Source organism: Cariama cristata, unplaced genomic scaffold (assembly GCF_000690535.1).
Source record: "Cariama cristata isolate BGI_N322 unplaced genomic scaffold, ASM69053v1 scaffold19442, whole genome shotgun sequence".
In the NCBI taxonomy this organism is placed as follows: Eukaryota; Metazoa; Chordata; class Aves; order Cariamiformes; family Cariamidae; genus Cariama; species Cariama cristata.
In genome coordinates this window covers 4,310-29,503 of record NW_009605901.1, presented here as the reverse complement: position 1 = coordinate 29,503, position 25,194 = coordinate 4,310, and the positions used below count along the sequence as shown (strand labels likewise).

Below are 25,194 nucleotides of genomic sequence, written 5' to 3'. Positions count from 1 at the left end.
GTTTCAAATTTTTATTTTAAGTATACAGTAAGTTGAGAAAATGAAAATCCAGTGATGGTGCTTTTTCATGCTTAGTCCTGGTGTTTGTAATGTTACACAAACCCAGTATTTTGAAAAGAAGGTATCAAGATTTTGGACTGATACTGCTCAGGGTGCTGTTCTGTGTCTGCAGAATTCCCGCCTGCTCAAGCAGGGCCACCTAGAGCTGTTTGCCCACAATCATGTCTAGACAACTTTTAAACATCTCCAAGGATGGACATGCCACAGCCTTCTTGGAAAACCCTTGCCAGTCCTCAGCCATTGTCATGATGTTCAGAAGGTACCTTCTGTGTTTCTGTGCCCATTGCTTCTTTTCCTGTGACTGGGCACCACTGAAGAGAGCCTGGCTCAGTCTTCTCTGCAACCTCCCTTCAAGTATTTATAAACATTAATAAGATCCTGCCCATGCCTTGGCTTCTCCAGACTGAACAGTCTCAGCGCTCTTAGCCTTTCCTCATAGAGATAGTCCAGTTCTTTAATCATCTTTGTGGCCCTTCATTGGACTCTCCAGTATGTCCATGTCTGTCTTGTACTGAGGAGTCCAGAACTGGACACAGGGGTCTAATGTGTGGCCTCACCAGTGCTGAACAGAGGGGAAGGATCTCCTCCCTCGACCTGCTTGCAATACTTTGCTTAAAGCAGCCCAGGATACCAGCAGCTTCCTTTGCAGCAAGGGCACATTGCTGGCTTTTGTTCAACCTGGTGTCCACCAGAATCCTTAGGTTCTTTTCTGCCAAGCTGCTTTCCTGCTGGGTGGCCCCCAGCATATACTGGTGTGTGGGGTTGTTCCTCACCAGGTGCAGGACTTTGCACTTCTCCTTTCTGTGCTTCCTGAGGTTCCTGTCTGCCCATTTCTGCAGCCTGTCAAGTTTATGCTGGATGGCAGCATGACCCTCTGGCCTATCAGACACTCCTTCCAGTTGTGTCATCTGCAAACTTGCTGAGGGTACGCTCTGCCCTATCATCCAGATCACTAACAAAGATGTTAAATGGGACTGGACCCAGTATGGATCCCTGGGTTACACTGCTAGTTACTGGCCTCCAACTAAACTTTGCACCACTGATCACCACCCTCTGGCCTGGCTGTTCAGAGTTTTCAGTCCACCTGAGTGTCTGCTCATCCATCCCCTGCATCAACAGCTTGTCTATGAGGATTTTATGGGAGACAGTATCAAAGGCCTTACTGAGACACTACCCACTGCTCTTGCCTCATCTACCAGGCCAGTTACTTCATCGTAGAAGTTTATCAAGTTGGTCAAGCATGACTTTCCCCCATGCTGACTACTCCTGATGATTTTCTTGTCCTCCATGTGCCTGTAAATGGTTTCCAGGATGAGCTGCTCCATGACTTTTCCAGGGATTGTGGTGAGGCTAACAGGCCTATAGTTAACTGGGTCTTCCTTCTTGCCCTCCTTGAAGACAGGAGTGGTATTTGCTTTCCTTCATTCTTCAGTCACTTCTACTAGTTGCTGTGATTGATCAAAGGTTATCAAAAGTGGCCTTGCAATGACATCTGCCAGCTCCCTCAGTACTCGTGGGTGCATCATCTCAGGGCCCATAGGCTTTTATATATCCAGTTTGCTTAACTGTTCCCTGAACTTATCCTCATCTTTGTTGCTCTAGCGTTTCCTCCTCCTCTCTGAGACCTGGGGCTCCTGAAAGCCAGTCTTGCTAGTAAACCAGCCAAGCCAGGACAGACTTGAGACAAAGAAGGCATTCAGTACCTCAGCCTTTTCCACGTCCAGTGTAACCAGGTCTCCCATCTCATTCAGCAGTGAGCCCACATTTTACTTCATCTTCCTTTTGTCACTTATGTACTTACAGACTTCTTGTCTTTGACATCCCTGGCCAGATTCAATTCCATTTGTGAATATATAGCTTTCCTAGCTTTGTCCCTGGATGCTTGGACAATGTTTCTGTATTCTTCCCAGATTACCTGTCCTGACTTCTACCCTTCTTCCTTTTTGTGTCTGAGTTTGGACAGAAGCTCCTTGTTCATCCAGTCAGGCCTCCTGGCATTTTTGCCTGACTTCTTATCCATTGAGATAGAAATCTTTTGAGCTTGAAGGAGCTGATCCTTGAATACTAACCAGCTTTTTTGGGCCTCTCTTACCTCCAAGACCTTATCCCATGGAGCTCTTCCAAGCAGCTCTTGAAAATGCCAGATCTTTCTCCTGAAGTCCAGGGTTGTGAGCTTGCTTGCCACCTCCCTGCCCTCAGGATCCATCTCGTGGTCACTGCAACCAAGGCTGCCTTTGACCTTCACATCCCTAATGAGCCCCTCCTTGCTTGATGAGGTCCAGCAGACCACCTCTCCTCTTTGGCTCCTCTAATCAGTTGGAGGAAGATGTCAAAGCATTGCAGGACCCTCCAGGATTGTCCTTTTGTGTTGTCCCTCCAGCAGATATCAGGGTGGTGGAAGTCCCCCCATGAAGACCAGGGCCTATGAACGTGAGGCTGCTCCTGTCTGTCTGTAAAGGGCCTCATCTGCTTGTCCTTCCTGTTCACGTGGTCTGTAGGAGACGCCCACTGTAGTGTCGCCTTTACCTGTCCTCTCTTTTATCCAAACCCAGAATCTCTCGGTTAACTCCTCCTCCATCCCCAGGCAGAGCTCCATGCACTCCAGCTGCGCTCTAACATAAAGGGAATGGATTTTTGGTTTTGTTAATTACTGCTTTTATATGGATTGTTTTTAGGTTGCTGTGGGGAAAATGGGACAGTCCCAGGATGCACATTGTAAGAGATGGCTATACTATACAGCTTCATAAAGATCAAACTTACTAATTCTGTGCCAAACACTCTTTTTTTTTGGTGACTCAATCCTTTTTCTTGTTTTCTTTTGGTTTTTTTTAAAAAAATTATAAATAATAATTTTGATTTATTCCGATCAGATACTTTTTTCCATCAGCTGTTCCTATTTAAAGACTGCTTAACTACCATTACCAATAGTGTCAAGTAATATTTTTATATATTTAGAAGTTTTTGCTCTTGTGATCAGTTTGATACGTTTTTCATTTATGTATTAAGCGTTTGTGCAGCCAGCTTTTCTGACCGTTTTGTTTATCTTCTGTATCATACATTCATATTGATTAGGGCTATTGTGTGAGTTATTGCATACAAGTAGATAATCTTTGCTTGACTATAATGTTTAATTCCTTTTCAAATTTTCTTCTAATTAATATCCTTATTAGTCCTTTTCATAGTCTGTGAAAGGAAACCTGAGTAATAGTGCAGTTTCTTTCAGTCATCTTCCCAATGGTATAAAAGTATGAACTGAATAAGTTACTCAATTTACATTCACTTAGGGGAATTTTCTTATCGAATATTCCAGTGTTTTGTCTTGACATAAAAAGCATTCCAGAAGTGTAAAATTGAAGTGGAGAATAGTTTCTGGAGAGGAAAGAACCACTGTTAGCTTACTGTTGTTTACATAGGTCCCACAGGCAAACCTGTTTTCACTTACTGAATGTTTTTGTGTGGAATTATAAAAGTAACTATAATGTTTTAGTAATTAAAACTAAGATACTGATGAGTTGTGTAGAAAGCATGACTCAGAGGCTTGTACACACAGGAATAGACATCAGGAAAGCAAGTTGAAGCAGCTCAGTGGAGATCTAAAGTCTGTACTTCCATGAAAACTCAAGTAATTTGTATCTGCTATCAACTTTGCCAAGTAAATTCTGTTTAAGAAAAATCTCACAAAGAGTCCTTTGAAGAGTATGAAATTGCAGCTTTATGTACAAATTGTATAAGAAACAAGAATTTCTCTAGAATTATTTATACTATGATTGACAGTGATTGATTGCAGGCCCCTTTGCTGTATTGCACATTTTTAACTCATCAGAATTTCTTGCTGATGTGTTAGCACAAATACATGAGATGTTTAGATGAAAATATCTCTAATAAAATTCCACATGGCAAAAATTAGCTTGTTACTTTAGGAGATTCCCAGTAACAAAAAATGATGTATTGGCTACTTATCTAGTGTTTTTATTTCATTTTGCCAGGTACCAAGTGGAAGATGAGTCCTCTCATTTGGATGAAATGCCTCTCATGATGTCAGAAGAAGGCTTTGAAAATGATGAGAGTGATTACCATACTCTACCAAGAGCCAGAATTTCTCAGAGAAGAAGAGGCTTAGAATGGTTTATCTGTGGTGGCTGGAAATTCCTTTGCACTAGGTTTGTTGTGTACCAGTACTTTTTATTAAGCTATTAAATGAATTAAGTAAATAGTAACTGTGTACTGTGTGATACATACAGAGTATGGGAACACAGTAATTTGCTTTTCATGCACCTTTTGATTGCTTTCCCTGCATTTTCCCTACTAGGACATTACCAGCTGTTAATAAAAAAGTTCTGAAGAGCTGCTGCTGTGTGTTGCTTCTGTCTGCTTTGCTGACTTGCAAGAAAAAGAGTGGCTTGAAAGAGAGATGATGTACTAAACTTACACTTGTCTGAGATCTGTAATACGGCATATAAGCCTGGTCCTCACTTCTACTCAAAACCACATCAGGGTAGAAGACTTAACTTTCTTTTACTTTGAGGGCATTAGTGTATTGAGTTGACAATATATACGTTTTATTGATGATACTGAAAAGAAAAAGCAAATTAATTAACTAATGATTATTTAACACTGCAACTTTAAAGGTTAAAGAATACATGTAACTGGTGTCCTTGGAGTGAATTACAGCTGGAATTGGCTCTTGTGCTTTGGTTCTTATTTAAAAAAAATTTGTGCTAAACTCAGCTGTATGCAGTCACCTTGGAATAGTAACTTTCTAATGAATTGCTAGCAAATTTCTAAATACAGAAATTGCTAATAGGATGATTAAGAGTGGTGAAGTTTTTTTATCTTGAATGATAAAATCTGAGAATCAGTCAAGTGAAGTGAGTGGAGCATTTTCAGTGACCTTAAATGATGAATGATTTTTTTGGCAGATGATTTTAGAATTGATTTAGAAAGAAGTCTTCACAGGTGGCTTTCATGGCACTTAATAAATTCCAAGATGCCCGATACTGTTCTTTTACTTAAGCAAAGCTATGTTTATGCACCATTAGTTTGGAAATAATTTTGTTATACAGCTTTACTATTTGCAAAAAAATATAATCTGTGTTGATTTCTTTTTTTTCTTTAATGATTTAACAAAAACTCATGGATTATTAATTTTATTATAAGGAATACGTGTTTGGAAAGTAGCAGGAAGGAAGTAAGCTAGCAAAGTTTACAGAAGCAGCATATGTATATGTAAATGACTTTTGGAAGCAGTGTTTCCGTTACAGAACTACCATTGCAGTTTTTAAAAAAACATTTTAAAGTATTTAAAGTGGCTGTTAATCTTTTGGACATATCTTAAAACTGAGATACCTTTCAAACAGTATATATTGGGTGAGTTCAGCACTTTAAGTATTAGTGAGTATTAGTTACTGTGATTGCATTCCTGTAAATTTCATGAAAACAGGTAGACCAGTGAAGACTGCACCCTGTAGTTGTCCTGACAGAAATTCTGCAGTGTTTGGATAGAGGCATGCAATTGCAAGATGAGTTTGTTGGAACTAATTAACAATTGTAAGATGATGTCACAATGAAGTGTCATTAACGCTGAGGATTGCACAAGTTCATGTTCTTGCTTGCTTCTTAAAACTGATACGTGTGTCTCAGCTCTAAGTGGAGCTCAAGCCTAGAAACTTTCAAACTTACTAGAAATTATTAATTAAGATACTTGAGCCATATTTTTGTAGGATTTTTTGAGAATAAAAAGAGCAAGGAAATTGCATTATGGATTCATTATTTTGGTACATCTTATACTTATTTTACTGCTAATGTAGATCTTTAAAGAAAAGCCCTCACTGAGAAAGAGGCCTTAAAGGAGCATGACTTCTGCTTTGCTGATTTCCTCAGCTGAACGTGGATACAATAAAGAGTCCATTCAGTCTTGTATTTATACCTAGAGGCATTTTAATCACATTAGTGTTTTCTATAACAGAACATCATAGCAGATAACTTTCATTTTTCATAGAAAAATAAAATCTCTATTTTAAAAAAAAAAGACAACCACCAGATCCTTGCAGAAGCTTGGGGTTTCAGTAGTTTATTAGCAAGCAGAGGATACTCCCACAAGATGCAGACATCGGCTTAGACGAGATGGGGAAAATTAGCTGGAAGGAAGGTGAATCCTATGGTCAGGCTGGATAAAAACCTCAGCTGGGGTGAGGACTTCTGAGTGAATATGTAAATACCCATCGTGGTGATAGGGAGGTTTCTTCTGGGTTGAGAGTACCGTTGAGGCTTTGTTATTGATAAAAGTCAGGGATGTGCAGTCAGTGTTAAGTTACTCCTTTTGATGGTTTCTCATTACAATAAAACTTGGGGCCCACAGAATACTAGAGTTTTTGAAATGCCTATTTGCAGTTCATAAAGTTACCTAGGATCATACAAAAGATCATACAGGAAACCTAGAGGCTACTGTATTATCATACGTGCGGTTATTACTTACACTGTAGTAGAATGAGTTACGCTATTTTTATGTGATGTAAAGTACCAGTTTGGGATAGAATTGAGTGTTGATACCTTCACATTTGAAATGGAGAGGAGCCATGTGGCAAAACAATTTTCATGTGTGTTGATGGTGGATTATACGTGTTACGCAAACAGCTGAAACTTATTTCCAGAAGGCAAACTGCATTCTTTTAAGTGTAATACGAGATTAAATACAGCATAGCAGTCTGAAACCTGTTCAGTTAAACAGAATTTTAAATTTCGCCTTGTTTTATGGAAATTAGTATCTCATACCTGAAATTGGGTGAGGTTGAAATCTCAACTTCCACATCCAGAATTTCCTTTTGTGCTTTAAACTAAATTGTAAATTTTTCAAAACTGTGACAGGAAGATGAACACAATAAAAGACCAGGCATTTGTCTGGAGCTGAGCTCAGGGGGCCCCTGATTTCTTTTGGGTTGTCAGTGAAAGTCTTGTGTTTGTGTTCAAAATCACTTTATTTGTTGCAAACAAAACTCCTCATACCCACCAGGTTTTTTCGTGTGTGTGTGTCTTGCATTGTTAGGATTAATCTCATTTTTGTGAGAGGAAGTTTTCCATCTCTTAGCTTGCTGCTTTAGAATTTTATATTCTATAGATTTTTGTTGCTATGTCACAAACTGTTACTGTTTAGTTGAAAAAGTTTCACTCTTTTGACAGGAGCAAATATGGAAGGTTTGGCAAGTTCACTGTACATTAAAATTGATTTTGTAAAAATCCTTTATTCAGCTTTTAACTTCAATGTAGACAATAGACTTGTTGATCGGAACTGAATGGCCTGAACTTTATTTGCAAATCTGCAGCTCTTTAAACAGTTTTTACATTTGCAAGAAAAAAAATCATAATTAAATCAAATGTTGTCTTTGATTTTGAACCAACTAAAGACTTAACCAATATAACTTTTAACTTCAGAAACTGCTTATTTCTTGCTTTCATAGCACAGTTAAAAGAAAACTGTGATATAGCAGCTGTTTTGTGGCTGTAATCATTTCCCCTTTAACTTACAAATTCTCTTCAAGCTTGTGAAATTATAATGCACATAGATCAATACTCTGGAGTTCTTTGGGCTGGATTGATTTCTTTCTCATGAGATTTACATTCCACTTGTTATCAAAAACCACTTTGTCCCTATGAAAATGGTGCCATTGAATGGCATTTCCATATGAAGTGAAGGGGATATCAAATGCTCGGATTAATTTGGGCTCTAAGATGGCCTGTACGCTTTCAATTAATCTGCAACGCATTTGTTATGCAGAAGCATGGGAAAATGCTGATCTTTTAAGAATGACATGACCACTGTGTTGCTTTTGGCCTGATTACTGAAGCTACCTGTTGAGTACAATAATTACAGTATGTTTTCTTTGCAGAACTAGTTTCTGCTACTTAAAACCTAATAAGGAAAAGCTGACCCTTGCATACAATATAGAGCTTTTATATTATCTTTCCATTCTGATGAAAATGCTGTTTTGTGAAAGATACTGGCAGTTAAGCTTGTAGGATAAAAGTAATGAAAAGAGAAAAGAAAAAAAGCCTTTATTATTAGAGCTGCAGAGTCAGTTGAGACTTTTACTTTAGCTTTTGACTTGGAGAGATAGGCTGTATTTACGAAAAAGTTAAGGGTTCTTATTGAACAATTACTCAATTTTATTTTTTTTTTTAATATGGCATCAGTTACTAATGTGAAGACTGTGGTGGTTGTTCCTTCAAATAGGAAGCAGGCTGGTAAAAAGCCATTTAATAGATACACCTTAAAATTCCTTTAACAATTAATGCATTTCTCCATATATACAATTTGTTGTATTGATATAGGCAACATGGCTTATAGCTAGCTTAAGACAGAAAGCTTTCTGTGCATGTGTTGAATTTTCGAGGCAAGGGCATTTGAAATAAATGCTTAAACCAATAAACAAGAATGTGGTCTTTAATTGCTGAATCCATAGCATAAGGTGTGGGTTTTACATTAAAGATTTCAACAAAATCTAAAGTGTGTCTTGATCATGCTACGTCTTACATTATATTTTTAGGATATTTGAAGCTTGGAGAATGCTATTCTGATTTATCTCCTGATGTTTGTTTGACATAAATTTAGTGGATACAAAAAGCCCATGAAAGGGTTCATACCCTTGCACAAAAATAGTTTCTGTATTGGGAAATGTTAATTTGAGAACAGATTAAGTATGTGTTGGGTGTTGATAATCTGAGTTTCAAAAATATTGGGTAGACTTCATTGTTCTTAAAATCTGAATGAAAGTAAGTTGATTAGGATTTCCAAGGCCAGCATGTCCACCTCTTTTTTTTTTTTTTTTTTTTTTTTTTTTTTTTTTCCTTTGAAAAAAGATTTTTAACTTTACATAAGATTTTAGACTTGACATAAGGAAAAAATTTTTTACGAGGGTGGTGAAGCACTGGAACAGATTGCCCAGAGAGGTGGTGAAAGCCCCATCTAGTTGGAGATGTCCCTGCTCACCGCAGGGGGGTTGGACTAGATGACCTCTAAAGGTCCCTTCCAGCCCAAATGATTCTATGATTCTATAACAGTGATTACTGTCAAGACTGTAAATGGCAGAACCTAACTGATAATTACTTTTAAGGTAGTAAAACTATCTGAACCATTGTGATACTGATTTGGGTATAACCTGTAATATTTTCATCACATCAGATTTTCTTGCGTTTGAGAACTTCAGTGTTATTAGCTCTGTCAGTCAAATCACTTTTATCAAAAGTATCACGGTTGTTTCCCAGTCAGACATCATTCTTGTGTCTGTACTTTTTGGCATTTGCTAAACTAATGGTCATTATGGCATCTGTTTCAGCTTCTCAGTCGCTCTGTAATGGAAAAAGCAGTTTCAAGAAGGGGAAACTCTGTGGCAAGGAAAGCTGGATAATTCAATTGCTTTAGTCAAATGTTTAATTTTAGCAATAGAAAAGTCCTCAGTGTCTGAGGAAATTATTCTACGGAAGAGACTGTGCCTAGTCAAATGTTCAGTCTGTTTACAGCTTAAATTCAAAAACTGATTTAAGCAATGCAAGATTTCAAAGGCTGTCAGGAAATTTTTGTCTGTGGGCTTGCAGACAGAAACTGTTACGCTTGTTCATTTTCCACAGAGAAAAATTATTTTCCTTGGAACTTTTTTGCTACAGATCTGTCTTGACACTTCTTACTAGACAGCTAAGCTGTCTCTTCCATTTGTATTGTCCTCTCCACCTCCCCTGCCTTGGAAACTAATACATTTAAAGCTTTAATTCCGTAAGCAGTTTTATCAAGTGTAAATCCAAGCTGGCACTCAGTGGAATCATTCCACCTTCTCCTGCAAGCACGTAGCCTGCGTCGTTTCAACTATTTTTACAGTTTTATAGATTTTAAAGATCAGGGGTGGATCTAACTGAAAATAATCCCCTTTTTTATTGTGTCTTAGTTTACAGCTGTATCAATTTGTGGGTCTGGTTTACCCATGCAGTTGCATGAGTAGTTGTGTCAGCACAATGGAAGGGGCAAGATTCTGCACCTTTGTTAAGGGAGGAGGGTGGTACCAGCTGTTTCAGGAGCAGTAGGATAGGTTCACAGCCATTAAACTGGTTGTGGAACCATCACGTAGAAAGAGTGCTGTTCATTTTGTTTTAAAGAGAAATTTAATGATCAAAGTATCTTGATTTTTTTCCCTGCCTTGCATGTTACTAAATAAGAGGGCTGAATTTTAAATGTTGAGTTAACACTGTTGCAATTTGTATGATAAAATAATTCTTTGTCACTGTTTATAAGTGATGGGGGGAAAAGTTGCTGAATGGGCTTATGTTTGTAACAACGATAAAATGCATGTTTAGATAGGATCAAACCAAATTTGTGTCCATCCTATAGTGAAATTTCCAGGAGGAAATCTTAAGAATCCAGCATTTAAAATTGAAGCATTTTAAATGTCATCTTGTGAGTATTGGTGTAGTGGCGTTTCCATAACAAAGTGAATATTGCTTCGATTTTACTATTGCACAACTTCTGATTTTCTTTAAAAAGAACCTGCAACTTTGAATTCCATTTGTTCTTTGGTAAAATTAGTTTGTCATAGGCCTGGGATAATGTAGGCTACAGACAAGAACATTTCAAGTGGGACTGTGGTGATGTAAGCTAAATATCAGCCTTCCTTCCCTGCGTATTTGTGTGTACCATGATTTTGTAATTGGGGAAAAACACAATAGGAAAGGGCCTTAAGAGGCTGTCCAGTCAATTCCTTGCCTGCACAGGATCAATTACACCTATCAATTATGTCTGATCTAACCTGATCTGAGACCTGCAGTGGTAGCAATTCCAGCCTCCTTAAGTGTTTCTTTCCACCCTACTTGTTAGAAGGATTTACTCAATGTCTGTCCCCCCTGCTTATTTATTTGCCACAGTTGAAGTCTGTTATTACTTAATCATGGTGGACCTAGAGAATAATTGTCCCTTTCATCTTTGCAGCTGTTTCTTACATAGTTGAAACCATATTAGGTCCACACTCGGCCTTCTCTGAACAACTCTGTGTCTTTTGGTGTATCTAGTAGACAAGCCTGCCTTGCTTTCTAGACCTGTAATTGTTTTGTTGCTCTTGTGTGTGGTCTTTGCTTTCCCAATAGGACGATTTGTTGAAATTTGGTATTCAAAAATGGTATGGTAAGCCAACTGAGATCTTCCTAGGACTGGATTAGAGAAAAAGGAGTACATTCATGACTTGCTAGCGGTATGCCTGTCCATGCTGACCAGATACATGCCTTTTTTTGCATATGTGTATCACTGTCCTGCAGTAACTGAGTCCTCCTCTTCTGAGCTGCCGTCTACTAACTCTTTTCCAATTCTGTGTTTGCGTAGTTGATTATTTCTGTATAAATGTACTGTGTTGCAGTTTTGCCTGTTTAACTGCGTTCTGTCTCTTCCAGGTAGTTTTTCCAGTCTGTCCAGACAGCTTTGAATTCTGATCTCCTCTTTGCATGTACTCCTGTCTCTTCTAGCTTTTCATGGTCTGAAAAATTAAATACTCGATAGTCAGTTACCCAGTAAGTTCTAGATAAAACTTTGCAGAATTTCACTGAAATTATTTTTGTTTTATAATGAACCTCTCTGCAATTATGATTTTTCCAACTGTGTCAGTTCCAAGAATATGTTCCTTTACTTATGAGAAATATCTTGAGACTTAAGTTTTGTTAGAGACATAGAATTGTAGAATGATTTGGGTTGGAAGATACCTTTAATGATCGCCTAGTCCAGCCTCCCTAGCCATGTGCAGGGACATCTTTCACTAGGTCAGGGTGCTGAAAGCCCCAGGAGTCGAGAGAAGACATGTACTCTCAAGCGGTACTGCATCTAGTTCTTCTCAGAGGGAAATTAGTTCCATTTTAGAGGTTGCTCTTTGCATGCTGGTGTTAGTTATGACTTTCTGTTTTCTTTCAGGTGTGTACAAATACATACAAGTAGGTTGACTACAGAATCAATGCTGAGGTGACTGGGTCGTAATTTTCCCTTCCTGTTCTCAGCAAAATCTTTTATGTTAGTTTGAATACCATTTATAAGAGCTTCCTAATGGTTACTTCTTTTTGTGCATCAAAAATATTGTCAGTATATTCAAAAACCTCACTAGAATACATGTGTCACTTCATCTTCACCTTCAGCTTCCCCTGCTGATGTAGCTGAAATCCACTGTGACCAGTAAGTCTGTGCTTTGGCTGCAGTAGGTGCTCACAGAAGGCCTGTCTGCTCACTCTTCCTGATTCACTTGCCTAAAACAGACTCTCAACATGATTAAAGCACCTCCCTCCAGGATTAAAAAAATGCAGAAAAATTCTCCGTTAACGTACTGGATTATAAAACAAGTATATACAGTGTATGGGAAACCCACTTTTCTCTCCACACTACCAGTTCTTCCGAAACCATCTGTACTCATCTACGTTAATGATCTGCCCCTGTGGATAGTCTGAGTAAGTCTTAGGCTGATTATATTATGTGACTTGAGTCACATCCATGTTTCTTCTTTTATTGTTGTTCATAAATAGTCTGCTGAGCCTCAGTGGCATCGTTCTGTTTGCCAGCCTTTTTGTTCCTCCTACATTGTGATCTTATCCCATCATTGCTATGTCTAAATTGCAGTTGTTTAAAGGTGGCTGTGAGCTCTTCCTGTCTGTCTCATTGCTCATAGTTTAAACCCTCTTCAGTAGATTTGTAAGCTGGTTAGGCAAGGATGCTCGTCCTTCCTTCTGTGGACTGAAGTTCACCATTGCAGATTGTTGTGCGATCTGCATTTAGGTTGGCGTGGCTTTCTTTTTTTTTGGTTGAAAACATTTGACAGTGTGGCATTAGGTGTGCTTCCTTGTTATGTCTGCTGTAGGCAGTCTTATGGAGGAAACGAAGATTTACAGATTATGTGGTAATTGTATAAAAAGCCATTGAATTTTTTCTAACTTTATCTAACAGAAGCCTTATTTCCTCTTCAATCATTAGCATAATTTTAGTATTGGTAGTACAAGATAAAGAGTTTAGCTAAGGGACTGTGAGGTATGATAGATGAGTTAAATAATTAACAGTGGGGGAATTCAGTCACTGCTAATGCAGACTTGTATTAACTACAGTTTTTTGAACGTGTGTCAGGGCAAGGTGTAGTGAAACTTGTCGTTATTTTATTAGGATTTACTGTAAAGAATGTGCAAGTGTTTATATGTATATATGTCTGAATGAGTTGAGTACTGTGTAATTGCCCTAAATATTACAAGTCAACATCATGCTTATTTAGATGTAGCAAAAACTTTTAAGCCTGTTTTTCGTAGCTATTTGCCTTTAGGGTTCAGGTATGGAAATAGTAATCACATACAGTAAACTTTTAGTTTTAAAGTAAACAATTGTTTTTCTTTTCAGTTGTTCCGATTGGCTCATAAACATTTGCCGAAGAAAGAAAGAGCTGAAGGCTCGCACAGTGTGGCTTGGGTGTCCTGAAAAGTGTGAAGAAAAATACCCCAAAAATGCCATAAAAAATCAAAAATACAACGTCTTTACCTTTATACCTGGGGTAAGGCTACTAACCATTTTTTGGTGATGGGCTGACTATGTGTTCTGTAGTGTTTTTTGACAATTCTGCAAAAAGATAGTTTTATTTACCCAGATTCTTATCTTTCTTTTTACGTATATCTTGATGTCTTCAATTAAAATCGACAGTTAAGAGCAAGACTGTTTGATTTTTTATTTTTTTTTTCCTAAATTGTTTTGTTTTCAAAGGCATATTTACTAAAGAAGTACAGTGTGTATGATTGAGTGGTTGGAATTCGGTGAAGCTTTAGAAATTTGAGATGGGTTTCCTTGCACTTTTAAGCATTAGAAATTTGTAATGCTTTTTTAAAACAGAAGCACTTCTACACAGTCTGTTGTGAAAATACTACAAAGCACTGACTTCAATTGAGAAATAAATAGCTGAAAATCGCAGTGTATCCCCATACATATTTTCTCATACTCCCTGCTGTTGAAAGCATAATAAATAATGTATTCTGAAATGGGCAACTGCTTAAAGGACAAAACCAACCCACCTCTTCTTACTTGTTGTCATATAAATTAGCCTAGTTTAGTAAACTAGTACTTTTTGGAGTTGCATTTATTATTGTAGTTTTAAAAGTAGTGATACCTTTTTGGTTTTGAACGCAATTCTTCAGACAGTATTTTTGTTCTGAAGTGGAAGTATTTTTGTTGCTTTTTTCCCCTAAGAAGCCATATTGTATCTTAATTGCAGTTTTTTGCCTATAATATTCACAGTGTGTATGAAAACAAGAGACATTACACTTTTGTCTAGTTCGTACTTTAAAAAAAATCATTGTTATAATGAAATTCTGCAATACAGAAGACAACTTTTGAAGCTTCAGTAGCTGAAACCTAAAAATGTATGCTGCTGTGACATTATAAATTTTACTAATATGCTTTTACTCGTACTTTTACTAATAGTGTCCAAAAGTCTCTTGTCCTGTTACAAAATCTGAGTATCTTCTGCATTTGAATACAGCCACGCTTTGTCTTAAATTTTTTATTTAAGTGATCATGCTGGTTTGTAAGAGTATTGATTCTATTCTTCTGGCTTCTTTGGTCCAATGACTGACAGATGCTTTAATACATTTCTTTATTAAAACATAAAAAAAACCAATGGCTTTGTAATTAAGACTGATCTCCTGTCAAAGAAATAAAATGTTACTTATCACAGGTGGATAAAATATTCTCATCTCTATTGAACAAAGTAAATGTTTTCTTCCGAAGTTTCAATTATTAAATACACTGAAATTGGTTAAGCCACATAGGCTTTCCTAAAGGTCACAAAATTCATTAAGCATATAGTAAGCCATTGATTATTGTGACTAGAAATCTGCAGTGTGGATTACAAATCCTAAACTAGATTCATGTTTCCTATAGGGATCAACCATAGCTTACAATTACCTGTTGAGAGAGAGAATGTTCTTTTTTGATCTTTTGAAAATCCTGGTTTTTACAGTATAGGCAGAATCAGATATTTATTTTGGTGGTAGTATTTGGAAACTCAGTAGTAACTTCAAAATGAACTGAGATCCTAAACCTAAAGCCCAATAGTTTGGTGAAAATAAAATGTTTCTAAATTTTAATTTTAGACATAAATTAACACTTTTCATTGATTAGAAATACTGTGTATTTCTAATATCTGCGGTTTTTTATGCTGTTCCACTAGAAGTAATTTGTAGGGAACATAGTTGTATTGGTTCTAAACCTGTAAATGTGACAAAGTCATAAATACTGACTCCAATGATGTACGCTTGTTGAAATGTTCGTCATGTGAAGCTTTGTCTTCTGTTTAGAGTTGTATCTTTTTAATGTTGCAGCTGGCAATGGATAATATGCAATGATTTCGTATCAAAATACAAGATTTAAAATAATGTTTAGATTAACAGAATGCTACTTACTGGCTAAAAGAGCTGTAACATTTCCAAAATATAATCTTATTTTCTAACATTTATATAAAATACCTAACTGCTTCTACCTTTACACCAGTTTGTTCAATTTCTGTTTACTATTCATATACATCTTGATACAGCAGCTTCGGAATTTTGTGTAAATTTCCACAAAAAATATCTTCTGTGATGGGAAGGTTGAGATACTTCTCCTGAGCTTCAGAGCAGTAGTCTTATTTTTTTTAACAGTTTTATGTAACTGGAGACTTTTCAGTTTGCTGAAGTAGACTGAAGTGTTCAGCTTTGTATTGAATGAACTGTCAGTGCTGTGCCAGGATTCAAAAGATTTGTAGGAAGGTACTTTTTAATTCTCACCTTCTCCTGCAAGATGGGTGCTCTTGCAGGTCTGCACCTCCCAAAGTTCTCTGTGGACTTTTCTTTGACCTGGTATATCAAATCTTTCTAAACAGTTAAACACACTGCTAGAAATGAGTATATTAAATTCATTGGTATTAGCATGAGGTACAAGTTCAAGCTAAATTAGTTTCATTTTGGAAGAATGCTCTGACTTTCCTTGCAACTTCAAATTTGATTTTTTTGGCTTTACAGATTTGTTGGTAAATAGTGGAATAGAATTCCATGCTTTTGAGAAAAACTACTGATTTGAGGCTGTTTAGGTGGCCTTTAGCTGAACAGTAATGTAGCACTCTTGCAAGGAACTGGCGATTTTGAGATATGGCTACTTTGTGCCTGCCAGAAAGACACTTTGAAATGAACTTGCCTGAATATTTTTTCCTAGGGCATAGGTTTTTACATAATTGAGTAATAATGTTGGACTGGCAAGAGCAATAAATATCTGTCCAATAACTTTGATTTTCATGCAGAAGTCGTTGTAATGTTAACTGAATTGTAAGATTAAAAGATGGAGACATGCTTTAAATGTGGCTTTTTGATTTATTTTGAATCTTCTAGCTTTGAAACAATTGATTATCCATTTTCTCAAGTCTTAGTGTTCCAAGTTCAATAGCCACTTCTGATCCTTCTACTGGAGGTGCCATGTTATCCTGGCCTACTAAAGAAATATGTGAAGTCTTTGTAGATTCAAAATTCTATAAAATGAATAATGTTCTTAGCATTGTAATTATAATGAAAGCAATGCTGAGAATGTGCTCTTGGTGAAGTGGTGCTTTAATTACCAAAGGAATCTGCCTCTGTCATTCCTTTGGAATATGGGACAGTGTATTCTGTGATAAGGTTACTGTGTCTTCACTTAAAACTTGGATAATTATCTTGGAGTTTAGACCAAACTTTTGATTTATTAATAAATATATTTTATGTACCAATATTTAGTGCAAAATAATCTTTTGAGAAACTTAATGCTGAGCATTTCTTCTGAATTGCCTCAAAAGCCCATGTTATTCTGTTACAAATTTTTTGTAGTTTAAACTTTCTGAGAACTTAAACTGTGGTTGCTTTTGTAAAAAACTTGTCTTGCTATGGAAACTAAAGAATACTGCCTGATTTTGAGATTTCCACATGATAGCCATTTGGAAAGAGAGCAATATTGCTTATCCTTACTCACTGGATCTTTTTTATAGTGTTCATTTTATCTTCCTAAACAACACTTATTCTTGAATATTGAGTAGTTTCGCTATTTTGAAGAACAGTGGGAAATAGTAATTTTGAAGGAGTGCATCTGGCTTGATGGTAGCCTTTGTCCCTTGGAGAACCAAAGGACTTCAGAAAGAAGGCAGATGAGTTGTAGAGTTTCCACTCCTGCAAAAGGAGAAACTTCAGTGGCTGTATTGAGGAGAGAATGTGCTGACAGAATGTGGTGAACAAAAGTGATGAGGAGTCAATGTATACTGTTTTCTGTATGTGCTGCAGACAGGGCTGGAGTTTTAGGGTATTCTCTAGGCCATGGTATAGCCTACTCAGTGTTGTTACTCTGTAGAAGTTCAAATGACAAAGACTAGGATAATGGTTTTGTAAATCGTTTCAGTTCATTTGATGCTAATGATTGTATTATCATTATTATTATTTAAGGCCTGGATAAAAAAGTATAAGACAAAAAGGCATTGTGAGACAGATAAAACAGAATTCAAGTATTGGTACTTCAGGGAAAATTAAGATTTAATGCAGTATTTTTAGGAAGAGAAGTTTTAGCAGTTAAATGACAATTTAACGTCAGCTACAAACTTATTTTGCTTTTTTTTATTGATGCTATTAAAAAAAGAAAAATTTCAAGAACTTTTAACTCATAAACATGAAGGTAACTATTGTGGATATAAAATTATTGCAAGATGGTTCTACAAAGATCTGAATTCTGCTTTAAAATTTCAGAGTAAATCTTTGCAGTGATATATATTTAATATATATTATATCTATTGCTATTTATTTAATATTTGTCAAGATTGATTGAGTTCATAGTCCTGTTTTCAGAATATCAAAAGTTTAGCAAATTGCTTTTTCAGAGTGAAGAGGCATTAATATCAAAGGATTTTCCTCAACAAAAATAGCAGTGTAATATTAAAATAACTTACAGTGCATTTGTAGTTTATGATGATACATAGCATATAGTGCTATATAGTACTATAATAGTACCATATATAATAGTATGCCATGTAATGATTTTGTATCTACTGTCATGAAAAAGTTAATTTTATGTACATTATGGGTACAAATTTTAAGGCACTTACCTATTTTGTGTTTTTTATTTTAGGTTTTATATGAACAGTTCAAGTTTTTCTTGAATCTCTATTTTCTCGTCGTGTCCTGCTCACAGTTTGTGCCAGCATTGAAAATAGGCTACCTGTACACGTACTGGGCTCCTCTGGTAAACAGAAAAATACTATTAACTAGAAGTTTGGGGTATTTTTAACTTCAGATGAGAAGTTCGTATATGTGTACATTTCATAAATTTGCATCTGGTAAACTACAGTGATTAAAGATTCTAACAGAAGTAAAATGCTTATTTGAAATTAGAGTATTTTAGATATTCCAGAGGCTGTTGTTTGATAGCCCTCCCTTGCACCTGCCTACCACACTCCTACCCCACAGACTGGAGGTTGTTTTTGTTAACCAGCTAGTCTGAGTTAGTAGTGCTCCTTTCTGGCTGCTGATTGCTTGTGAGGTTTAAAAAAAACAAACCAAAAAAACCTCCAGCTAGTAGAGATCCTTATTTGGTAACATAGGTAATTTGTGTGTTAAATTTCTTTCAGTTTATTGTTACTTGCTCGCTATTTTATGTTTTCAGGCTAGGTCAGAATTGAAAGCATATATTTTTTGCATTCATTCTATATCAGTTTTGATAATGTCCTTTTCTCCCAGAAATTGAAATAAAATATTTTAAGCTATGGATAAAGCAGGAGGAAAATGTGTCTTGAAAATAAGCTATTCATTAAACATGCTTTTCCTAATTGGTTGCCCTGCCAGTTGCACTGGCTTCCTTTCAATATGTCTTTCTATTATTGAGCCCTCTGCAGTATTTTCTTGGGAAAGTGTTCAAACCAGTTGCTTCTGACTCAGGTTTCCTAAGGTTTGAAAATTGTATTCTCTTCAGAGGAGGCCCTTTTTGGTAGTCTGCCAGCTATATTCCCATGATTTGGAATTCTTTTCTTGTTTGTAACCAGATCATTACTTTCTCTTTCATCTTCCTTCTGGCCCCTTCAACCCCAAGTCTAAAAGCAAGGCAGGAGGAACAAATGCTTCATTTTCTAAATTTATTAAAAAAGGTATTTTTCAGTAGCATTTATTTTCAGTGGTATTGAAGAGGAACAGTGACATGCTGACTGCTTGAGTAAAAGTCGTTCTTAACAAGTCAATAGAGTAAATATTCTGGATTGATTTCATTGTTTTAATTGTTGCAACATGTGTCCTTTTAAGTATTGATAAATGGAAAGACTGTCCTGGAGGTTCTTCACACCTCTGTTTCCAGACAATTTTTGGCTTCTGCTGCAAGAAAAACCACTTCCAAGACAGAAAGCTTGTTCAACAGTGGGATTTGAAATGGATATTTACAAAGGTCTTTGTCACTGACCCAGTAAGAAAAGACAGAAGTCAGCCTTGTCTCGTAGTTGGTCTCTTCAGAGTGAAGTGCTGTGTACAGCTCTGTGTTAGTAGGGTAGTACAGAAAAAAAGATCACTTAACATCTCAGCCCTGCCCAAAGAAGGGTGAAAATACTGTATTTTGCAAACAGTGGTAATCTCTTCTGTATAGATGTGTTCGTCTTATTCAAGGATCTTTTGCATGCTGTTTCCCAGTTTTCACATACACCTTCAAAATACAACAATATCTCAGCGCTAGTGGTACCCTTTTTTTTGCTAAACTAATTTATTTCTACTTGAATAGCTTTTCTACTAATGATTAACCTCCAGGTAAAAGAGATTAATTGGACATTGAGTAAGGCTCAGTATGTATGATGAAAATACAAAACATTTAAGTTGGATCCATTGGGCTGTCTTTGTTGCTTAACAGATAAATTTGGTTTTCTTTGAAGAGCATGTAGTTGCTGATAATTTTTCAGTAATAATCAGAAGAGTAGCTATGGCTTGGCTTGTATATTTTCTCAAGATTTTAAAGTAAAAGAGAAATTGTTCAGCCTGATACTTAAAACCAACTGAATAGAAGTTGACTATGTGCTAAAAGCTTTTTGGTTTTTTTTCGTGGTGGTGGGTTTTTGTTTTGATTTTTATTGGTTTTTTTTTTTTGTTCTGTACTTCCAACAGTTTTTACGAAAAACAGACATAATACACTTAGATAAAGTGCTGGAGTTCTTCACATGGGACTGTATTTTGCTGGTTTGTCATCATTCATATGGTAGGGAATGGACTTCCTATTTCAAGTCCAACATACAAAGGATGTAAAATGTACAATTTTGATTGTAAGCAGTACGCTAAAGATACTTAACTGCTTACAGTTAAAGAAAGATGATAGGTTTAATTTTTTTTTTGTAAGATTGACTTCACAGTTTCAGCTCCCTTTTGGAAGAGTGTAAAGTTCCTTTGAGCAAACAAGGAAAAAAGGAACAATTTAAGGAAAACATTTCCCCATAGTGATGGTCAGTTGTGCTGAGCTGCCCGGCAAGGTACGGTGACTGCTAGGGGTAATTCTGGCAATTAACACCTGGCATTCTGTGCTTTGATTGATGTCTAGTTAATGAGATGTGCAAATGACAAATATATTTGAAGGTCCTTCAGGAGTGCCTTTTTTATGCTGCTGAAATATCTGTATTGCCAAAGCTTGTGAAAAGGCTGCTACCAGAAAAGGGAAAAACCCTACTCCTTATTTAGTTATGCCCTGGGAGTGAAAAGGAATACATTTTGCAAAGGCAGGTTTTTGTTCTGCGTAGTTCTAATATAATTGTTGTAGCTAATGTGAACCTGAACAAACAAGAAGTGTCTAACTATAAGTTTGCGACAGAGGAAACCTCGGAATTTTGGGCTGGAACTGCAAAACCCTTGATTGAAAAGGAGAATTTTTCTTAAAGCAGTCTTGACTAAACTACACCGTCACTCATTTCTGATTACTGGAAGGTTAGGGGAAGGTTGGCAAACTGTTGGACTTTCACAAGAAAAGAAGTCTAATGGTATAAATTTCCTTCTGTAGAAGGAAGGTATTGGTGGGTGTCTGAAGCTAGCTAGATAATCTAGAACCTTATCTGTTGGAGGATTTGTGAATATTTGAATTTTTTAGCCATCTTATAGTAATGATAAGATCCCTTTACCATTGAAAATTTTATTTCCCTTTCAGTGATGGAGAAGAACTGAACACTTGATTTCTACCACTGTCTGAACTGTTCTGTGTCCTTTTAGCTTACTATCTTTTGTGGCTGGAGATAGTTGCATGTAGTGCAGTCTGCACTCCAGCAGGAACTGCAGTGGCACTATCCTGTGAAAGTAGCAGCCAAAGCATTTAGATACTTAGTTTTTTAGAACAGACACCCTTTTTCTTTGTCCATATTTGTGATGTATTGGTAAATAACTACATTTAAGATGGCAAAACTAACTAAATTGGCTGTTCATTTACCTTTTCATTTCTGTGTGTTAGGAAAAAGACAGTGAACTCAAAATTGGAGACTTCTTGAATGTTTTTGGTAAAGCCCTAAAATTTGTGGAAGATAGGGAAATATGCTTGTTGAACTATAAAGGCTGTCTTTAGCTCATCCAAAGCATTTTAATTTTTTAAATTTCAACTTCATCTCCAAATACATGTAATTTAGATATGAAGTTATTCTAGTTATATTTGTACAACGTGTAAGTATTTTTCTTTTTTTTGGACTAAACCAAGATATTACTTTAACAGATTGAAGGAAACACTAAAATCCATATGAGCCAAAAAAAAAAGTAAATGTTCTCAACACATGTTCTTACACAAGTAGGAACACTATACAGACTAGTTCTATTCTAGCACTTTGAGAATTCTGAACTGCATAATTGTATCTTTAACAGGGATTTGTTTTGACGGTCACAGTGGTACGGGAAGCCGTTGATGAATTTCGACGTTACAAGAGAGACAAGGAGATGAACTCACAGTTATATAGCAAGCTGACAGTACGAGGTTAGCAAAACTATTTGTATAAATCCGTGAAATATTTCATCTTTTTCTTATATATACATTTGCAGACTTCCAGTTCAAAGAAATAACTAATAGACTCAAGCTGCGCTATTCAGAATGAAACTGATACTGGACTAAATAAAGTTCTTTATGTCCCTCAGATAAATATGACTGTTAAACTTGATCTGTTTAAGAAGTGTTGTAAATCTTTTGTTGTTAGTAAAGGAAAGGTGTATGTATATAATTGTTTATATTTTTTGAAACATTCTGCTGTTCAGTAGTATTACTTCAAAGTGCAGTTCTCCTCTGAAATTGATACCAAACAGTAACTCAGCAACACTGTTGGCTATGTATCAAGTGTATATAGGAAATAAGGGATCAGTAACTAAGAAATACGATCTAATTAAAATTCACTAGAGCCTTTCAGACTTGGTGGATATATTTGTGCTTAAGAAAAGGAAGATGTATTGTTAATCAGCTTCAGTATCAAAAATATTGATTTCAATTTCTGCATATAATTTGAAATCTATATGATCATGCAGTAGGAACAACCAGATTTCTTTCCAGAAGTTAATTAAAGGAGAAATCACAGTTATGACATTTTTTGGACTCAAAACCTTTGACAGTTTTTCACGAAGAGTTTTAAGGAAATGAAGCACTTCAGCTGTGAAGTGACAATTAAATTTGATAGGATATTGTAAATTTTAAACATGGACATAAGAGAAGAAACTATGCAGTTCTCTCCACTTTTATGTTGCTTAGCACATTTTCTTGTTTAGATTCAGAACAGAGTGCCACAGAGAAAGGTGCCAAAAAATAATGAATAACGTATTATCAAGTTGAACTGTAATGAATAACCTTACAAAACAACATGACCTTGCTATTACCCTCAAACGTTATTTTGCTACAATATCCTGGGAAGTCTCTGTTAAGGATTTTCCTTGACATAAAAGTTCTAGAAAGTGGGAAGTTGTTAAGGAATGTGAGGTTGCGTCTGAAGCAGTTAAGAATATATAACATACATTGTGCCAAGTGTAAATTCTGTTCACTCATTCCCAACATACATTTCACTGCACTTTTAGTGTATCTTGGTGAATGTCTTTTGAGAGACAGTCGGAAGAGTAACCTCACCAGATCTGGGAGTATTAAGTAGAAACTAAGCTCTAGATAATACTCTCTCCAGAAAAAAAATGGATGAAAAGCATGTAATGAAACACAAGTATGTTCTGTCTGAAATCTTACCCCATTTTTTAAAGTAATTGGAAGGTAAGTAAACAGGCAGCAGTCTCATTAGGGATGACATAACCTAGCAACTGAGAGGAATTTATACTGCTTCGTCACAGTATGGAGACTTGCATTGTTTTCTGGGACTTGCGTACAGAAGGAAGCAATTTAGGGAATATTTGCCTATCCTTCTTCCCTTCCGTGTCAGCCTGAAATGGCTTTATCAGCATTTAGACATACCACTGTGGAAATTTCTAAATGGGATAGCTATCATTTGTTTAACATAAATGGTTGCATTGCTGGCCTCCAGATCTCTACAGACTTTAATAATCTGTAAAGAAGTGGACTCCTAACAGCTTTTCTTTCAAAGTTGTAATTTAACCTGCTAGTTGGTTGGTTTGTTTTTTAGATCTGTTATGGTAGGCCACTGAACACTTAGGTTTGAAGTAGATAGTACAATCCTACCCTATTCAGCAATAGTGTTAGTAATGTGAATGTCTTATTTCTGAAAGCATATGTGTAGTTTATAGTTACCAGTGTGACGTAAATGTCAAGACTGACATTAGCTGTTTTAAGAGCTAAGTTTGGTGCCTGTTGTGCTTCTTTTTTTTACTTACTTTGTTTAGAGTTAATATTGGAGTTTCTGGTAAATTGCTAGGCATTTAAGCAGCATTTAAGTAGAAGTTTTGGACTCCTGATTCCCTCTTTCCAAATTCATGAAATATTTTATAAGCTTATGTGTATTTGAGAAACTTCATTTTGTAGCTTCTCCTAGAAATAAGGAAGTTGTCAAATTTAAAATAGGATTTGATCACCCTGACACAGCTGTTTTCTAGACACTGAGTAGAGATTTAAAAATAGTATAGAATAGTATATGGGTAAAGCCCAGCAGTTATATCAGGAACTGGCATGTAGAGAGCAGTGACTTGTTCAAAAGAAGTTTTAAAAAGAGGATATCAGCCTTTACCTACAAATGTGTATGTCTACTTTTGACTTTCAGGTTTTGGTGTCAGTGCCATCATGAATTCATACTTGGCTTTTGTTCTGTTTTGGGTGCAGTTTTTTGGTGTGGTAGTGGTGGTTGGTGGTGGTTTTTTTTGTTTGCGGTTTGGTTTTGGTTTTTTTTTTTAAGACCATGATACTCTACAGAAGTCAAGATTCAAGATCTCTGCTTACAGTGAACTCTGAATCCCATGTTGACAGTGATGTGATCCATGAGCTAACAATGTTTTGAGTTGTGACCAATTTTAAGAAGCAAAACATTATTGCAGTCCCCACTCAAAATTAAGCTGTAACTAAAAATTGCCACAAACACACACATAAAATAATGAATAGATGATAAATTGCATTTTTTCATAGTATAGGGTTACTTCATAATAAGGCATTCTGAAACTGAAAGGTTTCATTTGAAGCAAAAAATGGGACTTCCTGCGATGATAAAATTAGACCAAGATTTTTATGGGTTTTGAGAAGGATTTAGGTGTTTATCTGTGCAAATTAATTGTCAAGTACTACACTTCTGCGAATTATTTTTATAAATAACTTTCAATATAATCTACCTAATTTTTAATATTGGCAGTATTCTTCAAGTGGAAAAATTCAGTTAGGCATACTATACTAACCTACAGACTATACTAATCTACAGACTAATAGTTTGGAGAAAGGTGGCTTTGTTACTTGTGAATGAACAAACTTGATACTGATTTAATTAAAGTCTGAAAATTGATGCCACTCTTAAGAGTCACTTTTCAGAGTGGAACTGCACTTTATATTGCTTTAGCACCTTCCCCCCGCTTCCCGCCCCCGCTTTGTGATTTTTGACTTGTGTAGGTTTTACAGTCTTTTCATTAAAATAGGTATTTTTTCCATCTCAAAGATGGAGGAACTGACATAGAGAGGTTAAGCAGGTTGCTGTTGCTCAAATTGGA

General features: G+C 36.2%; 1 protein-coding gene across 1 annotated transcript; it reads left to right on the top strand.

Moving 5' to 3' along the window:
- Window positions 1–221: 221 nt before the first annotated feature.
- LOC104158500 (probable phospholipid-transporting ATPase IIB) lies at window positions 222–22,050 on the top strand. The gene is made up of 5 exons (XM_009696172.1): window positions 222–319; window positions 4,047–4,220; window positions 13,448–13,598; window positions 18,209–18,322; window positions 21,937–22,050. Exons 1-5 carry the CDS (start codon window positions 222–224, stop codon window positions 22,048–22,050), a joined length of 651 nt encoding a protein of 216 aa, XP_009694474.1.
- Window positions 22,051–25,194: the final 3,144 nt, after the last annotated feature.

What these genes read in the sequence shown, in the direction of transcription:
- LOC104158500 (XM_009696172.1), top strand. Translation starts at nt 222, where the DNA reads ATGTCTAGACAACTTTTAAACATCTCCAAGGATGGACATGCCACAGCC. An exon ending in ATTGTCATGATGTTCAGAAG is followed by an intron (nt 320 to 4,046) that starts GTACCTTCTGTG and finishes TCATTTTGCCAG; the next exon opens with GTACCAAGTGGAAGATGAGT. An exon ending in TGGAAATTCCTTTGCACTAG is followed by an intron (nt 4,221 to 13,447) that starts GTTTGTTGTGTA and finishes TTTTCTTTTCAG; the next exon opens with TTGTTCCGATTGGCTCATAA.